The sequence below is a fragment of the Bos javanicus genome, chromosome 29 (genome assembly GCF_032452875.1).
Source record: "Bos javanicus breed banteng chromosome 29, ARS-OSU_banteng_1.0, whole genome shotgun sequence".
NCBI lineage: Eukaryota > Metazoa > Chordata > Mammalia > Artiodactyla > Bovidae > Bos > Bos javanicus.
In genome coordinates, this window is record NC_083896.1 from 40,633,324 (window position 1) to 40,651,921 (window position 18,598).

The 18,598-nt window shown below is 58.8% G+C and overlaps 1 protein-coding gene across 2 annotated transcripts in view; it reads left to right on the forward strand.

Moving 5' to 3' along the window:
- Positions 1-18,598, forward strand: part of DAGLA (diacylglycerol lipase alpha) — a 66,464-nt gene that overhangs the window by 37,109 nt on the left and 10,757 nt on the right. For both annotated transcript variants that reach the window (XM_061406588.1, XM_061406589.1), the window contains exons 2-12: positions 548-686; positions 1,035-1,246; positions 2,771-2,872; positions 3,650-3,788; positions 6,936-7,023; positions 9,000-9,134; positions 9,681-9,758; positions 11,570-11,694; positions 17,595-17,748; positions 18,283-18,366; positions 18,485-18,562. In XM_061406588.1, coding sequence (XP_061262572.1) covers positions 592-686; positions 1,035-1,246; positions 2,771-2,872; positions 3,650-3,788; positions 6,936-7,023; positions 9,000-9,134; positions 9,681-9,758; positions 11,570-11,694; positions 17,595-17,748; positions 18,283-18,366; positions 18,485-18,562 — 1,290 coding nt within the window. In that variant the 5' untranslated portion in view covers positions 548-591. The remainder of the gene's footprint in view (positions 1-547; positions 687-1,034; positions 1,247-2,770; positions 2,873-3,649; positions 3,789-6,935; positions 7,024-8,999; positions 9,135-9,680; positions 9,759-11,569; positions 11,695-17,594; positions 17,749-18,282; positions 18,367-18,484; positions 18,563-18,598) is intronic.

Below are 18,598 nucleotides of genomic sequence, written 5' to 3' on the forward strand. Positions count from 1 at the left end.
GCACCTACTATGTGCTGGGTGCTCCCATCCTCCGTGTGTGCCAGCCCCACACTTGTGCTCACCCCCCACCTTCCCCAGCGCCTTCAGCCTTCCATCTCCCTGGTTCAGCTCATGCCGGGAGACAGGCTCAGGCTTGGGCTGGGAAATCCCGACCCCACACCAAGGACTGCAGGCACTGGATATGTGGGTAGGGGTCCCCTGATCCCATGGAGGAGGATAGGAGTAAGCCCAGGTCTTTAGTGGAGCTAAGCAGTTCCTGTTGGGGCAACCCCAGGCTGAGCCGATCTCAAGGGGTCTGTGCCACTCTTGGGGACAGGCAAGTCCTCAGGGGTTAGACTGAAGCCAGTGTCTAGCTACTGCAGTTTTTGATACTGGCTCCAGGGGGATGGATATGGTGGGAGGTGGGTCCTGCCCAGGGATGGGACTGAAGCTCTGGGGATGTCAGACTGGAGAATGTCCCTGCTGCTGGGCCTACCTGGCCATAAGCATGGTGGCCCTGGATGTGGCCGTGGCCCGGGCAGCCTGGGGGTCCTCTGCTCTGTTTCAGGAGGTGAGCGCCAGGCCCGCTGAGCCTCCGCAGAGCCGCCAGCCATGCCCGGGATCGTGGTGTTCCGGCGGCGCTGGTCTGTGGGCAGCGATGACCTCGTCCTGCCAGCCATCTTCCTCTTCCTGCTGCATACCACCTGGTGAGTCTCCGGGCCATGCACAGGCCGGCGGGGTGGGGGTGGGGCATCACAGGCCTGGGGGAGGCCTTCTGACCCTCTGTCCTGACCCTGTCCCAGGAGTCAGTGCTGAAACATCCACCCCCTTTAGGGCAATTCCCGCGCGGAGCCCAGAGACCCTGCCTGGCCACTCTAGGAGCTGACCTAGCCTTGGGCTCCCTTGTCCCACTGCCTTGTCCCTGGGCGCCTGTGTCCTCAGAGGGCCCCGCTGCCTGATGGACGGTGGTCCCCTGCCCAGATCAGTGAAGCCCTCCACCCTGGAGTCCAGGCTGGGCGGGGCCACCTAGCCCTCTCCTGTGCGCATTCCCCCAGGTTTGTGATCCTGTCCGTGGTGCTCTTCGGCCTGGTCTACAACCCGGACGAGGCCTGCTCCCTGAACCTGGTGGACCACGGCCGCGGCTACCTGGGCATTTTGCTGAGCTGCATGATCGCCGAGATGGCCATCATCTGGCTGAGCATGCGCGGCGGCATCCTCTACACAGAGCCCCGCGAATCCATGCAGTACGTGCTCTACGTGCGCCTGGGTAAGGGCCACCCGCCGTGGGCGGGGGGCTACTCCGGCCCTCCCCCTCTCGCCCCCCTCCTGTGCCCAACATTCATTCGGCCAGCACCGGGGGCCAGCAGCGAACAGTCAGACTCCCTGCCCCCACTTCTGGACCAGGGGTGGGCAGACTGCAGCCTGAGGGCCAAATCCTGCCCACTGTCTGTTTTTTTTAAATAAAGTTTTATTGGAACCCAGCCACACTCATTCATTTAGTACTTACCGCCTCTGGCTGCTTCTGCACAACCATGGCAGAGCTGAATCGTTGTGATGGAGAGTATGACCCACAAAGTCTAAAATATTTATTCTCTGGCCCTTTACGGAAAAAGCTTGCCAACCCCTGTTCTGTCTAGGCTGTGTGTGTCTCTTCAGCTGCTTTGTGATCCTTCCCCAAACAGCCCCTCCTCCCCATCCTGGGGAGGCCCCTCAGGAGCCTAGACCAGCTCCCTAAGGACCCACCTGTCTCCTCCTCCTGGACTCATGTTCAGCTGCCTCCCCCGGTCACTCCTGCTGGACACTCTTGTGCTCCTGTGGCCTCAGCTTAGCCCTCTTCCTGTGTTAACTCAGGGAGGAGCCCTTTGTTGGTCTCATTTTGCAGGTGAAGAATCTGGGACCCAGGGAGGTTAATTAGCTCCCTTAAGGTCACACAGCTAACAAGTATGCAGGTGTCAGAGATTTGAACCCAGATTGTCAGACTCCAAAGCCTGGACTCTTGGCTGCCACATGGGGCTGCCTGTGAAGCTGGGGCTTCCAGTGCTGTCCCCGGGGTGGGGGGGTGGCGTCTGTTCTCTTCCCTGCTCCCCACACCCAACCCCATGTCAGCCCTGGGCTCAGCCCTGGACAGGGTGCCTTGGGCAGCTGGTTCGCCCCTTTCCTCTTTTTGCCTCAAGTGCTAGAGGCTGCCTCCCCGGGAATAGCTATTTCCATGAAATGAACACCCTGTCCCCCAGTTCTCACAGCCCTGAACCATGGACCTCATCACTCTCATTTTACAGTGGAGGAAATGGGGGCTCAGAGATTAGGTAACTTGCCTAAGATACAGTATTAGTCGCGTCCAACTCTTTGCAACCCCATGGAATGTAGTCTGTCAGGCTCCTCTGTCCATGGGATTCTCCAGGCAAGAATACTGGAGTGGGTTGCCATTTCCTCCTTCAGGGGATCTTCCCAACCCAGGGATCAAACCTAGGTCTCCTGCATTGCAGGCGGATTCTTTACCATTGAGCCACCAGGGAAGCCCCATGTCTGATTCCAAAGTTCACAGATAAAATTCTAATTCCTGAAAGAGCAGGGAAATGCCTCTTCATCATCTGCCTTTGCAGTCACCTTCTCAAAGAGGTGTCAGGGCCTGAGGGCACGCAAACCAGAGCAGGGGATGGGATGGCCACACTCCCTGGGCTTCTGCATCTCAAGGCCTGAGAGGGGGGTGGTGGGTGGTTTGCTGCTGAGGAGCCGGGCCCAGGTTCCAGGGCCTCCCCGTCCTTCAGCCGGGACCCTGCTCTGCTTGCAGCCATCCTGGTAATCGAGTTCATCTATGCCATCGTGGGCATCGTCTGGCTCACCCAGTACTACACCTCCTGCAACGACCTCACTGCCAAGAACGTCACGCTCGGTATGTTGGTCAGGTCTGGGGTGGCAGGGCCAGGCCAGGTTAGAGAGGGCAGTCCCGGGGTGGAGGGGACACTGCATCCTTAACCCTGGGTTGGGGGCTTCCCCGATGGCTCAGTGGTAAAAGAATCCACCTGCCACTGCAGAAGACAAGGGTTCAATCCCTGGGTCAGGAGGATCTCTTGGAGAAGGAAATGGCAGCCCACTCCATTATTTTTGCCTGGGAAATCCCATGGACAGAGGATCCTGGCTATAGTCCATGGGGTCTCAAAGAGTCAAATGTGACTGAGTGACTGAGCACTCATGCAACCCTGAGGTGGAAGGGACACGGCCAGCCCTAACTCTAACCCTGAGATCAGGGGTCGGGGGGCCAGGTTAAAGGGTAGTAAGCTAGATACCTTGAGGAGGAAACAGTTTCTGTGAGCTTGGCTGATGGATTGGCTGGGCGAGGCTGTAGCCTTCATCCTGAGGTCCACTGTCCCCGCCTTGGGGGGCCCTGGTCTGGGGGCACACAGCAGCAGGCACAGAGCTGACCAGGGCTCTGGAAACCCACATAGCCATCTGCTCTGTGCCAAGGATGGGCCTGGCGGGGGGGTGGGGTGGTGGTCACAGCTCAGCCAAGGGACGGCCAGGTAGCCGGAGGCTGGGGCTGGGGCCTTTGGAGTCTGACTGTAGGGCCCCAGAAGCATTTTGAGGTAGGGAGGCCCCAGCGCCCCTTTCTTCAGGGTCAGAGAGGTGTCCCCAGTGCCATGCCCCTTGGCTTCCCACCGCTCCTCCGCAGGGATGGTCGTCTGCAACTGGGTGGTCATCCTGAGTGTGTGCATCACGGTCCTCTGCGTCTTCGACCCCACGGGCCGCACCTTCGTCAAGCTGAGGGCCACCAAGAGGCGGCAGCGCAACCTGCGGACCTACAACCTGCGGTCAGTGGCCAGGCGGGGGTGGGACTCGCTGACCCCGGGCAGGCAGAGGCCAGCCCCGGGGCTCCCTCACTGCATCTCCACCTGCGTGAGCCCCAGGTGCTGGCCCAAGGCTTCCTGGTCTGTAAAGTGGGAACGCGATCATTCCTGCCTCGTGCAGCTGCCGGGATGTTTATCAGAGTGGTGAACACTGGCGCTCACGGGAGCTTCGTGCTCAGATCATCTTCAGGACTAAAAACACGGGAGTAATACTAGGAAGCACTCAGACAAGTGAGCCCAGAAGTGCACGTATTAACTTACAGTAACTCCCTGAGGTCGCTGTTGGTGTCATCCCCATAATACAGAGGAGGAAACGGGGGCACAGAGAGGTTATGTGACTTGCCTGAGGTAGCGCAGCTGGCCAACAGTGGAGCTGGGTCAAGCTCAGTCAGTCTGGCCTTAGAGCCCTGGCTCTTAACCACTAGGCGAGGCCGCCTCTAGGATTAAGGGGGCTGCAGGAGGTTAACCAAGGCAGGCTTCTTGCCGGGGGGAGTGTTTTTCACAGTGTTTTGGAGAAGGAGGGAGGCAGAGAAAATGAGGCAGGGCGTCCAGGACGGTCACAGAGTTCCTGTTTATTGAAAGAAAAAGAGCAGAAGGGCTCTCAGGGTAGGCCCCAGTGGCTCCCGCTCATTGAGCTTCTGTCCGGGGTTAGGCCCTGCACTTCCACCAGCAGTCCTTTTCATCCTTTGGCCAACTCTGGTGTGGCTGTGAGACCCATTCTACAGATGAGCGGTCTGAGTCCCAGGGAGGGCAGGCCACGTGCCCCGAGTCAGGTTGGTGGGGGAGTGAAGCTGCCACTCCACCCCCAGCCCAGGGCAGCAGGGGTGGGAGCCCTCACCCAGGGGAGCGGGCTGCCTGGGCCCCCACCCCACCCTCCCACGCCCCTCCGTCCAGCCCCCCTGGGCCCTCCATGTCAGCTGGGCCCTGCAACCAGAGCCACACCCACGCCTGGACTGGCCACCTCCCAGCCCCAAATGCCAGGTTTGGGAGCCAAGGCCCCAGAGCCCGTTGTTCCTCCCGGTGGCGCAGCTGGCCACCACCGCCTGTCCCATTTTGCTCATTCCGAGCACGTGCCCCCACCTGACCTGGTTTCTGGGCTCCTGGGGCCCTGGCGGGGGTGGGGGGCGGCGGCGAGGAAATTCCCCTCCCCTACTCTGGATAATTGCCTTTGGGGCCCAGGGCAGCCAATGCCTTTAAGGTGGAGGTGGTTGGTGGTGGCTGTCATCTGAATTAGTAAGTCTTCTAGCGGTTCTGGGCCCTGTGCGGGTTGTAAAAGGCCTCAAGTTCCTAGACCCCCACCTGTTGCGGATTCTCCAGCTCTTGGATGGGCTGGAGAGGGCAGCCCAGTCCATGACTGGGTTACTGTGACCACCTCTCCGGCTCTTCCCCCTGGCCCCCTCACTCTGCTCTTAGACCAACAGAAAGTTTTTCTTAACAAGGACGTTTTTCAAGCCTGCTGACCCTTCATCTGCTTCCAGGTTTGGCTTTGTGCACAAGCCGTGCTGATCCACACCGTTGGGTTATTTTAGTTTCTGGGAGTTAGGGAGCTGCTCAAGTCCTGGGCCCTTTCTCCTTCCGGCGAAATCTGGAAGGGTTTGGGATGGGTTCTTCTCACCACTGCTCCTTGGGAGCCTGACCTTGGATCTCTGCTGGAGTGTCTGCCCTCCTTTCGCTTTAGTGAGCCCCAGGGCAGAGGTGTGCCGGGTCCATGAACTTTCGGTCCAGACAGAATGTCCCTCCCCGTATCTTGGTCTCTGCAGCCCAACAGATGTATTAGGCCAAACATGTCATTGGCTCCATCTGCCCCCTGGTGGGCATAAAGTGTACTGCAGTAGAGTATACAGGACTTAATCTGCCAGAGGGAAGGGAGGAACTTGTCTTTGAAGGTTTGACAGCCAGTTTGGTTAGAAAGAGTTAAAGAACGCGATGCTCTGGGTACTCAGCTTAGCCGACATGCTGTCCCTTCATCCAGCCCCCAGTAGAGGGGGGACGTTGGCTTAGGATATGAGGCTGCCCAAGTCCCTTAGAGCTGGCAGGTTTCAGAAACAGCAAGTCCCTTGCCCTGTTTCCTAACCCACTCCTGTCGCCCTGATGGCCTGTGGCTTCCCCTGTCCTTGTGGCCCGTAGCGCTGTGGCACCAGGATTGGGAGCAGGAAGCGGCTGTTAGCTGCAGAGAGGAGGCGGAGGCAGCGACCGCCTGGCCTGTCACTGCTGATGGATGCTAAGTGCCTTGCAGGCATCCAGGGTCATTCAGAGCCTGCCCCTCCTGACCACCCAGCACCAGGCTCTGAAAGGGCTGGTGGGGAGGGCGCATGTCACGAAAGCCAGCCAGCCCCTCTTGCTCAGTCTGGAAATGTACATTTTTAATGTTGGATCTGTGATCTTTATGCTCAAAACACACACTGACCTCTGGACACTCAGCGTTGGAAGGGTCTCTGTGGATAACTGGCCAATCAATCACTCTTGCTTTGAGTGCAGACTCCTGGGTGTCCTGCCTCCCCATCAGAGCAGCCATACCCACTGGGGCTGGGGGTGGAGGTGGGGGAATGGAGAGGAGCCAGCCATGCAGATGAAGGGCAGGGCCCTCTCCCCTGTAATATAACCGATCTAAGGCGCTGCAGCATGCTGAACCTCATTCAGCCCCTTAAGCTTCCCCAAGTACAGAGATGAGAGAAATTCTTTCTGAGAGGGGAACAGGTCTGGCCAGCAGGTCTGCTCCCAATGTGGAATAAATCGGCAGGGAGGCCCAGCACTCTGCCGCCATCTCCCAGGGCCCTTGGTTGGAGCCTTTGGCGTGGGCTTCAGGGCAGCCCCCAGTTCGGGCTCCCAGCTCCGAAGCCCCCGGGTGTGCTGCTGTCCTTGTGTCAGAAGCTGGAAGCACAGGCCCCGGCCTCGGCCAGCAGGAGCCCCTCAGGGAGAGCCCTGCAGGCTGACAGCTCGCTGGCCCCGTGGCTTTGATCCGGCCCAGGCCTGTTGTCCCCCCAGACCCTCCTGCCGGGGAGCCCTTTGCCAGGGCCCTGAGAACAGGCTGCCCTGTTTCTGTAATGTCTGGGCCCAGCTCTTCTGGTCCAGCCCTCTGACCTCACACATACCAACTCTCCCCCACTGCAGGCACCGCTTAGAAGAGGGTCAGGCCACCAGCTGGTCACGCCGGCTCAAAGTGTTCCTCTGCTGCACTCGGACGAAGGACTCCCAGTCAGTAAGTACTGGGAAGTCGCCGCCCTGGGGCTCGGGGTCCTTGGCTCTGCCGGGTGGGGCGGGGCCGGGCTTTGAGCAGGACAGGAGGTGACAGCCTGCTCCTCAGAGGACCTGTTGTCATTCACCACCCGACTCCCTCCTGCATGTGAAACAGCCCTTCCCTTCCTTTGTCAGGGGACAGAAAAATGGGAAGACCTTTTATTGACCCCCTTAGAACTTAGAGATGAGTCTAGGAGAAGAGGTACTCAAGTATCAGGGCGACCTGAAGACAAAGAAAAGCCAGCAGCATCTCACCAGCTGCAAGGGCTTCCCTGGTGGCTCATCAGTAAAGAATCTGCCTGCCAATGCAGGGGACATGGGTTCGATCCCTGGGTTGGGAAGATCCCCTGAGGCGGGTATGGCAACCCACTCCAGTATTCTTGCCTGGAGAATCCCATGGACAGGGGAGCCTGGTGGGGTACAGTCCATGGGGTCGCCAGACTAAACCACAACCAGCTGCAAGTCCTTCTGTAAGATCAGCTGCCGTGCGGTCAGTGTGGCCCTGGCCAGGCACCGTCAGCCCTCCGCACCCACTAGGGCGCTGCAGAAGGAAGGTGGGTCAGCAGTGGGTGGCCCCTGGGTGGGGGAGGGGAGGCAGGGCCCTGGGGAGCCCTCCGTGGAGCCCCGCCCCCTCCAGTGCTGGCAGGGTCCTTAGGGATCATCTAGCCCCACCCCTCATTTTGCAGATCAGGCAACTGAGGCCCAGAGAGGTGGAGTGACTTGCTCAGCGTCCCACAGCTAGGTAGTGGCAGAGCCAGTGAGGTCAGGAGACCACTCCTGCCTGAGCCAGACAGCCAGTGCCCTCCATGGAAGCCACCGGAAAAGCCTCCAGTGGCTCCTACCCACCCGCAGCCCCTGCTGAGCCATAGAGTGAGTAATCAAGTGTAAGAAAGCCCCTCCCACCCCCGGAGGTTCCCTGGTGGGTGGGAAGCACCCCCACGGGGCTCTCTGGGGGGGTCTCATTCAGGGCACATCCACCCCTCCTGGCAGGCAGATTAGGGGCTGGTGTTGGACTGGGAAAAGGCAGGGGGTTCCCCAGAAGCTGGGTCCCACCAGACACTGATGGTGATCAGGTCAGGTCAGGTCAGGTCCCGCCCAGAGTTTTGATCAGCTCACACTATGTTGCTCAAACATTTGCACTGGATGCCAGGATTTAAAAATCGGGGGCGTTTGTGTCGAGTTCAGTATTTCTAGATTCGGCCCTTGCATTAGGCGCTTGAGTTTGCAGCCCTTGATTTTTCTTCTCTCACAAGTGCCAGATACTCAGGGGCGAAACCCAGCAGGAGAAAGCCGGTTGCCATGAGTCTGTTCCCACCACAGCCTCTCCTGACAGGTTAGGGAAGAGGTTCCAGGCTCCCACTTGTCGGGAGGCAGAGAGGACTCTGCACAGGGCTGGCAGGGTTGCCTCTGTCCGCACGACCTCCTCCCAACCCCCGGCCCCAAGCACGGGTGTCCTGAGGACAGAGCTTGCAGGGCAGCTGGGGGCCAGGGGCCCTGCATCACACACCCCTTCTCCAGACACATGGTGGGGGTCCCTGAGCCTCCAGTTGTGGGCAGAAATGGGAGGGGGCCTGAGATCCTGGGCTCCAAAGGGCCTTTAGCGGGGCCATTCAGGGTCACAGCTGGAGGGAGGTGGGAAGAAACAGCATGGGAAAAAAGCAGCCAGGAGCTCATTTGGCTCCTCTGCTGGAGAGAAGGGCGGAAGGAGAAACAGGCCGAGCCTGCAGGCCTTGGTTCCTAGTCCTGGAGCAGGAAATGGCTCGGGGGTGTCAGGCCAGTGCCTGAGTGCCAAAGGAGTGCCAAGGACAGGAGGGGGGGTGGGGGAGCAGGGCCGGAGAAGGGTCCCTGCGGACGCCCATCCCCGGACATTCACGCCCGGCCTCTGTCCTCTCTCCTGCTCCCTGCCACCGCCCCCCGCCGCCTCCCTGGACCATGTAGGATGCCTACTCGGAAATCGCCTACCTCTTTGCCGAGTTTTTCCGAGACCTGGACATTGTGCCGTCGGACATCATCGCCGGCCTGGTGCTGCTCCGGCAGCGGCAGCGGGCCAAGCGCAATGCCGTGCTGGACGAGGTGAGCCCACGCGCGGGTCACGTCCCCACACTGCCCTCCACCGAGGCCGTCCCTGCCGCCCCCAGGTTCCACACTCCCCTCCCTTCCCCAGCTCACCCTCAGCTAGCCACCCAGGGCCCCTGCTAGAGCTGCTTCCCTCTGCAGGGCCCAGAGGCTGTCTCCACCCATCTACCATCTAATCACAGGGGCCCCATGACCCACCCAGCTCTGTGCTTGGGCATCCACGCTTGCCTCATCACCTGCCCCCCTGCAACTCGCCAGTCCTAGCTGGGGTCTCTGTGCGTCTCATATAAATTATGTTTTCTCCTGGCCTGGGCCGGCTCCCTCGCCCGGCATGGATGGTTTGGGTGGAAGGGAAACAACTGGAAATATGAGGAGACCTCGGATTTGGAAAGTGGGCCAGGTCGTGGAAGAGCTAGAAACCACACACCTCTTTGGGCTCTCAGGGCCTTGGGAGGCAGACAGAGTGCAGAGCCAGGGCCTGGACCCCTTTCTCGGCCGTGCGGCTGGGCCCGGGGCAGCCACCCTCACGTGCCTGTCTTCCAGGCCAACAACGACATCCTGGCCTTCCTGTCTGGCATGCCGGTGACCAGAAACACCAAGTACCTCGACCTCAAGAACTCGGTGAGTCAGGACCACCCCCAGCGCGCGCTGGTCCCTCTCCCCCTCTGCTGGGCTTACCCGAGCAGACCACCTGCCCGCGGCCCTTGAGGCGCTGGCTGCACCTGCTCCGCTCTGGGTCCCGCCTCAGTTCTCCAAGCAGCCCCCTTCCTCCCAAACACACTCTGACCTGCCCCCTCCACATTGCTTTGGTTCTACAGGCAAACCCCTTGAATTGGCTCCACTGAGCTCAGAATGTTTGGCCCTGGCCTCCTGAGATTGTCAAGTACTTCCAGGAGCTGAGCTGCTGTTATTCTTGCCATGGTTGTTATTGTTATAAAAGGCAGCAAGACGTAGCACTTGGTTTCCAAGGTTTTTTTTTGAGTAGCAGGAGCTCTTCTTAAGCGCCTTTAGTAGAAAATCTGGCGTTGTGTGTCCCAGTGAAGGAAGGGCTGGTCGTAGGCTAGGGGAGCCCCTCACCCAGGGCTGGAACTGCAGCCAGAGAGCAGACCCTGCGCTGGGAGCAAACAGATTTAATGTGCGGCTCCCCACCGGGGGCTGTGACCTTGAGTGAGTCCCTGACCCCACTGAGACTATTCCTGCAGCAGAAGCGGTGCTGGGCCTGCCTTCCACCCAGAGCCCTGGTGGGGAGGGGATGAGTGAACACTGGTGCCCGTCAGGACAGCTGGTTAGAAAGGATTCGGCCTTCACATCTGACTCCCCTGGAAACGCCGGTTCTCCATCGCGCCACCACCGCGGTCCCCCGCCGGCCCCACCCCACTCTGCAAAGCGGGCGGGCGTTTGCATCCCTTCTCCAAACAGCCCATCCATAGCAGGCCCCCCGGGTGCCCGTCCCCGCCTCCCTCGGGGATGCCCGCCCGGCTCGCTCTCCCCTGCGGAGGAGCGGGGCGGGGGTGGAGCCTCCGAGCCCCCGGGTGCTAGCGCCCCGCCCTCCGGCATGAGCCAGAGGTTAATTTCCTCCTCCTGCGCCTTCCTGAAGAGCAGACCAAGCGGCCCCGGGATGGTTCCACCCCTCTGGGCCCTGATTAAGGTGCTGCTTATTTCACTTCACGAGATGACTAATCACCGTCTTTAACTTTTACAAGGTGACTAATTCCCTCTAAGTGCAGGAGTCCCCCAGCGCCTGGGGCGCCCGGGACTGGGGAGAAGCGGCTTCCTTGAGACACGTGTGCCTCCTGCCTGCCTCCCTGGGCAGACTGGCTGATAACAGAAGCCACCGGCCTCAGACACCGGCTTTCAAACCGGCGCCTTTCTCAGAACCATCCCAACTGCCCCAGACGCCCTTGAGTCAAGCCAGGGTCTCCCTGAGTGCGGAGCAGGGCGGGGATGATTGGTCTGGCCCCCAGCGTGTCTGCATCTCCAGGGCCGGCCCTGCTGCTCCTGGCCTGGGCATCCTGCTCCAGAGGGGAGGGTCCAGGCCTCTCGGGGTTCAATTGCCCTTCCCGGGGACTGATGGCCAAGGTGGGTGATTGTGGCGCTCACCTCCCCCTCTCTTCCCTTCTTGGGAAACCGGCAAGGAAATCGATCCAGTGCTCTGAGTGTTTTTCTGTCCCCAAATCATTAATTCTGAGATTGGAGCAACAGGACAGGTCTCGGGAGGTTTCGTGCCCTGGTTGCACGCAGATAATTAGGGAAATGGAATTATCATCTGGAGGCACGTTCCCTCCTCCACGCAGGGTGGGGGTAGCCGTGGTCTGCAGCCTGTGGGGAGGGCAGCTCCCACCTCCATCGCCTCTATGGAGGGGAGCCCGTGGGCGCCGAGGCTACAGGCAGGAAGGGCAGGAAGTGACCCTCCTCTGCCTCTTCTCTTCCAGCACGAGATGCTCCGCTATAAGGAGGTCTGCTATTACATGCTCTTTGCCCTGGCTGCCTATGGCTGGCCCATGTACCTGATGCGGAAACCCGCCTGCGGCCTCTGCCAGCTGGCCCGGTCCTGCTCGTGAGTACCCCGGCCCCTCCTGGATCCCCGCCTATGGCGAGTGCAGAAGGGCTGAGGTCACAATGCCGGGCCAGCCCATGGTGGGGCAGGGCCTGCCACCGTGCCCGCTGCAGCCCATGCTGCTGCTCCTCTGCACCATCTCTGGGCCAGGACCTTTTTGGTTCTGCGTTATCCTGGCTGGGGTTTTGGAATCACACTTTGTGGGTTTGAACCCATACTTTGTCACTTTCAGAGTCAGGCATGCTGCTGCTCTGCACCATCTCTGGGCCAGGACCTTTCTGGTTCTGTGTTATCCTGGCTGGGGTTTTGGAATCACACTTTGTGGGTTGAACCCATACTTTGTCACTTTCAGAGTCAGGCAAGTCAGCACACCTCTGCAAGCCTCAGTTTGCTTATCTGTGAAATGGGGATTGAAACACATACCTCCTGGAGCTGTTCTGAGAGGCTGAAATGAACCCAGCATCTGGCTGGCATGCCACTTCCTTCCCCCTACCCCCCGTCTCCCTCCCCACCCCTCTTGACCACTCCCCTCTGCCCACACCCTCCCTTCCCCCAACTCCCCTCCTGTGCTCTGCCTTTCTGGAAGAAAGGCCTTTCTGGGTAGAGGCCCAATCCAAAGAAGCCTCTGGAAAGGCAGCAAGAAGGCCCTTTTGTGAACGGCTCCAATCCTCTTCACAAGGAATTGGCAAGACCTCAGCTGGGTGCCGCCCTCGGCCAACTGTGGGGGGCGGCCGGAGTGGACTCTGCCTTCCTAAGTGGGCCAGAGGAGGACTCAGCTCCGTGAGGGCCCCTCCCCTTCTCTGGCATCTCCACCTTCTGCCCAAGCCTGACAGAAGGAGGATGGTTGCCCAGGTTCCCTGTTTCAGACAGGCTGGCATGTTGGGCGGGCAGCTTCTGTCCACCACACCCCTTCCCTCAGGGCCCATGGCAGCCACCCCCTCCTTCAGTGTCCTTTCCCCAGAAAGCCGGGGGGCTCTCTGGGTTGTCGTCACCATCCCCCAGTGACTGATAGAGCCGACCAGGGTACCCCACGCCCCTCCCTGTCTCTGCCAGCCCACAGACAGCATCCTTGGAGCCCCTGCGGCCACTGAGAGGTCCTCGGAATGAGCCCGGCTCCAGGGGTCCTGAGACCTGGGCTCCCACAGCCCTGCTCCATTACTCACTGGCAGGGCAGGGACGTCATTTGCACAGGCAGGCCTCTCCTGCTGGGGCAGGATCCGGGACGGGGGTGGCGGGGGGGGCGGTGTCCCTGGCGGTCTGGGCATCTGAGGAGCTCTGCCAACAGGGGCAAGGCTGCATTCATATCAGCTTGTCAGAGCTGCCAGAAGAGGCAGCAGAAAGACCCCAGACCCGGGAGGGCCCAGCTGGGTCCCTGCTGAGAAGAGCCGGGTGCTGGAAGGTGGAGAAGAGGCGGGCCTGAACTCCCAGCCTACAGCCCAGAGGGTCAGGCTCCCTTCTCCGAGCCCAGCCTGTCCGCAGCAGCCCAGGTTCCCAGCACGGGCTAGATGAAGGACTACCCACCTGCCTCAGGCTGAGGCCTGTCATCTGGAGTGGTTTTCCCAAACCATGCAGAGCATGGCAAGCCAGGCCTGCGTATGCACCCCCCAACCCTGGGGACACCCCCATTCAGCCCCAGCCCTGCCCTGGACGTGTGGTGGTTGGTCTCCTGTGGGCAGGAGAGGCCCTGACAAAGGCCAAGCAACTGCTCAGGGCTCCCACGGCCTCTGAGCCCCTCAGCACCCAGCCTCCTCTAGGCGGGAGTGCTGGCCTCAAAGGTGCCATGGGCCCTTCCCTCCCAGGCTGCTGGCCCTGCCGCTCTTGTGGTTCCCCAGGCCCCCAGATCACTGACTCGGGGGCTGCCCTCTCTGGTGCGTACCGTGTGCCAGGCTCTTTCTGCATCTTGGGCCTCTGATCTCACCCCAACCTTGTGAAGTAGCTATTGGCGCCTGTCCCCCCCGGGCATCGCAGTCAGGAAGGGCCACCAGAGCAAGGATTCCAGCCAGGGTCTCTGTCTCCCCAGGCCACGCTGTGGCCGTCACATGCTCGGTGCTGGAGGGCCAGGCTGAAGTTGGAGAGGGCTGATAGCTGCCTGAAAACGAGAGCCTGGCCCACAGACCTAGAGCTGTGTCCACTTGGGCCAGCAGTGGCAGGGGAGAGGGGAGGGGTCTCACGGAGTAAATGGAGGTGGTTGCCCACCCCAGGCCCAGTCGCTTCCAAGACGTGGCTTGACCCTGGGTTTTCCCATGGAGGCCTCTTTCCATTGGGAGGTCTGCATCAGTCCCTCAGGGGCTGCTGCAGAAAAGACAGACCTCTCCGTATCACCTAAATCTAGGATTCTTAGTAAAATCTTAGCCGTCAAATCAGGAAAGCAGATGGTGGCTGCAGCCATGACATCAAAAACGCTTGCTTCTTGGAAGAAAAGCTATGACAAACCTAGACAGCATATTAAAAAGTAGAGACATTACTTTGCCAACAAAGGTCCACCTAGTCAAAGCTATGGTTTTTCCAGTAGTCTTGTGTGGATGTGAGCGTTGGACCATAAAAAAGGTTGAGCACTGAAGAACTGATGCTTTTGAACTGTGGTGTTGGAGAAGACTCTTGAGAGTCCCTTGGACTGCAAGGAGATCAAACCAGTCAATCCTAAAGGAAATCAACCCTGACTATTCAGTGGAAGGACTGATGCTGAAGCTCCAATACTTTGGCCACCTGATACAAAGAGCCAACTCATTAGAGAAGACCTTGACGCTGGGCAGGATTGAAGGCAGGAGAAGTGGACGACAGAGGATGAGATGGTTGGATGGCATCACCAACTTGATGGACATGAGTTTGAGCAAGTTCCAGGAGATGGTGAAGGACAGGGAAGCCTGGCATGCTGCAGTCCATGGGGTCGCAAAGAGTCAGACACAACTGAGCGACTGAACAGCAATAGGAAAGCAGGCAGATTTGGGTCACATGCTTTCTGGGTCCCTGAGCCCCATATGTTGGGCGCTAGCTCCCTCTGGTGGCACAAGGGGTAACTGCACCCAGGCTGGGTGCCCTGCTCAGCAGCTCACCCATTCATTTTGGGGGAGCCTACTGTGTTTTGGGCAATGCCAAAGAATGTTCAAACTATCCCACTATTGCATTTATTTCACATGCTACCAAGGTAATGCTCAAAAACATTCAAACTAGGCTTCAACAGTGTGTAAACTGAGAAATTCCAGATGTACAAGCTAGATTTGAAAGGGCAGAGGAACCAGAGATCAAATTGCCAACATCTTCTGGATCATAGAAAAAGCAAGAGAATCCCCCCAAAAATTTACTTCTGCTTCATTGACTACACTAAAGCCTTTGATTATGTGGATAATCTGTGGAAAATTCTTCAAGAGATGTGAATACCAGACCACCCTACCTGCCTCCTAAGAAACCTGTATGCAGGTCAAGAAGCAACAGTTAGAACCGGACATGGAACAATGGACTGGTTCCAGATTTGGAAAGGAGTATGTCAAGGCTATGTATTGTCACCCTGTTTATTTAACTTATATGCTGAGTACATCATGCAAAATGCCGGGCTGGGTGAAGTGCAAGCTGGAATCAAGATTGCCAGGAGAAATATCAGTAACCTCAGATATGCAAATGATACCACCCTTATGGCACAAAGCAAAGAGGAACTAAAGGGCCTATTGTTGAAGGTTAAAGAGGAGGGTGGAAAAGCTGGCTTAAAACTCAACATTCAAAAAACTAAGATCATGGCATCTGGTTCCATCACTTCATGGCAAATAGATGGGGGAAAAATGGAAATAGTGACAAACTTTATTTTCTTTGGCTCCAAAATCACTACGGACTGTGACTACAGCCATGAAATTAAAAGGCACTTGCTCCTTAGAAAAAGAGCTATACAAACCTAGGAAGAGTAGTACAAAGCAGAGATATCACTTTGCAGACAAAGGTCCATAGCTTTGACTATGGTTTTTCCGGTGGTCACGTATGGATGTGAGAGTTCAACCATAAAGAAGGCTGAGTGCCGAAGAACTGATGCTTTTGAACTGTGGTGTTGGAGAAGATTCTTGAGAGTCCCATGGATTGCAAGGAGATCAAACTAGTCAGTCCTAAAGGAAATCAGCTCTGTATATTCATTGGAAGGAATGCTGCTGAAGCTGAAGCTCCGATACTTTGGCCACCTGGTGCGAAGAGCCGACTCATTGGAAAACACTCTGATGCTGGGAAAGACTGAGGAGGGTAGGAGGAGAAAGGGGCAACAGAGGATGAGATGGTTGGATGGTATCATCGACTCAATGGACATGAGTTTGAGCAAACTCCGAGAGATTGTGAAGGACAGGGAAGCCTGGTGTGCTGTAGTTCATGGGCTCGAAAAGAGTCAGACACGACTGAACAACTGAGCAACAACTGTTTTTGGTGCTGGGGAGGCATAGACATGAAATGCAGCGCTTTGGAGCACAGGAGTATTTTGGAGAAAAATTGAGCTGACTGTGTGGTCAAACTGGGGAACACTGGGCAGGGGCTAGCTGTCATATGAGGTGGCTCCAAGAAGATCTCAAAGCAGTATAAACTGCGCAGAGGCCTCAAGAAGTGAGGGATCCAGCCACACAGTATCCAGGAGGAGAATGTTCCAGGCAGAGGGAACAGCAGTGCAGAGATGCTGAGGCAGGAATGTATCCCCAGTGCCTCCAAGAGGAATGGGAGGCAACAGGCCAGAGAACGGAGCCAGATGGAGCTGGGCCCTTGGTGCTTGCTCGGACTCTGGTGTTTACACTGGGCAGGAAGGACAGCATTGGAAGGTGTTGAGTGCAGTGATGTGGCTCATCTTATATCTTTTTTAAAAAATAATTTTATTTATTTATTTTGGCTGTGCTGGGTTTTAGTTGCTGCACGGGCTTTTCTGTAGCTGTGGAGAGTGGGGGCTACTCTTCCTTGCCGTATGCAGGCTTCTTACTGCAGTGGCTTCTCTTGTTGCAGAGGGTGGGCTCGATAGTTGCAATTCCCGGGCTCTAGAGCACAGGCTCAGTAGTTGCGGCTCATGGGCTTAGTTGGTCCAAGGCATGCGGAATCTTCCCAGACCAGGGATCGAACCCATGTCTCCTGCATTGGCAGGCAGATTCTTTACCACTGAGCCACAGCGATGCCGCCTCATCTTTTATCATAAAAGGTCACTGGCTGAGAACGTAAGGGGCGGCTGTGAGTGAGAAGGACCATTCAGGAGCCCCTGTGACACTCTGAGGCAGGGAGGCAGGGATAAGGTGGCGTGGAGCAGGGCGGCGGGGTGGGAGGCAAGAAACGGAAAGCATTTGGCATCTAGATGTGAATTTGAAGGCACAGCTGATGGATGTGCTGACTGATGATATGGGATATGAGGTGGGTTGAGGACCTGCTGGCTCTAAGTGTGGGCTGAACGCTCAGGGGTGGGTGTGGGGGACTGTTGAAGCACAGGGGGCTAGGCCCTTGGGATCTGGGGCTGAGAGGACTGCAATCCTGGGGGACATCTGGGAGGAGGGTTTTCATAGGCGGTTGAATGCGAGCAGTTCTGGGGGGCTTTTTAGCACTCAGGTGGTATTTAAAGCCCAAGAGTGGGTGAGGCCTCAGGAGCTCATGTCATTAGAAAGAAGAGGAGGTCCGGGGCTGACCTCTGGTCTCAGTGAGAAGACACGGGTGAGGAGAAGCAGTCCAGGAGAGGGGGTGCCTCCCGCCGAATGGAGAGAGTAAAAGGGGGCGAGAGAGACCCCCGGGTCACATGTTGTCAAGAGGCCGAATAAGGCGAGGATGGGGGAATGGGCTGGAGAGCTTTGCAAGAGAGGCTTTCAGAGAAGGCGTGGGGCTGGCTGCAAGAACAGGTTCCCCAGAGGATGGGGGAGACTGTGGCTCCATCAGGGGCCCGGGCTCTGAGCCCTCTGCCACCCGCCCAGGTGCTGCTTGTGCCCTGCCCGGCCCCGCTTCGCCCCTGGAGTCACCATCGAGGAAGACAACTGCTGCGGCTGCAACGCCATCGCCATTCGACGCCACTTCCTGGACGAGAACATGACCGCGGTGGACATCGTCTACACGTCCTGCCACGACGCGGTGAGGGTCCGGCGGGCTGGTGCGCAGCCTCCCCACAGCCTGGGTCCTGCGCAAGCTGCAGGGGGCAGGCAGGGCGGGGGCCCCCTCGGTGGCAGGAGCCCTCGGCCTGGCTGGCATGGCTCCCCTAGGTGGGCAAACCAGAGCTGGGCCGCCTCCTTCTCCCCACATCCTGGCCTGTGCCCACTCTGGAGCTAGGACGTGGACCCCAGCCCTGCACCTGCTGTTGGGTCTTCCTGGCTCCAGCCTTTGGGGGAAGGAATTGAGGGACATGGAGAGGTACTGGGGAGGGGAGAGGGCAGCCTCTCGGACCGGGCAGGCAGGATGTGGTACTCAGGGCGCCTGAGTCAGCGGAGTTGGGAGGGCAGGGAAGGCTGGGTGCTGGGCTGGGAGGGACCTACTGTGACCCCAGGCCTCAGGGGCTCAGGGGCCGGTGGAGCCAGAGTCTCGGGCCCCGAAGGGGACCTGCTCCCGTCACTGCCCCGCGTCCGGCCCCAGCACAGGGCCACTGAGGCTCACGAGCTGCCCTTCTGCCAGGTCTATGAAACCCCCTTCTACGTGGCGGTGGACCACGACAAGAAGAAGGTGGTGATCAGTATCCGGGGAACCCTGTCCCCCAAGGTACGCCGCCCAGCGGCCCCGCCCGGCCCCGGCCCCTCACAGCCCCGGGGCTGTGAAGAAGCCCACCTCCTTCTCCCTGTTCTCAGTCCCATGCCTCACTGTCCTCCCTGCCCCCCAGGACGCCCTGACAGACCTGACCGGTGACGCCGAGCGCCTCCCCGTGGAGGGCCACCACGGCACCTGGCTGGGACACAAGGTACCCCCCACCCGCTCTCGTGGGCCCCCAGTGGCC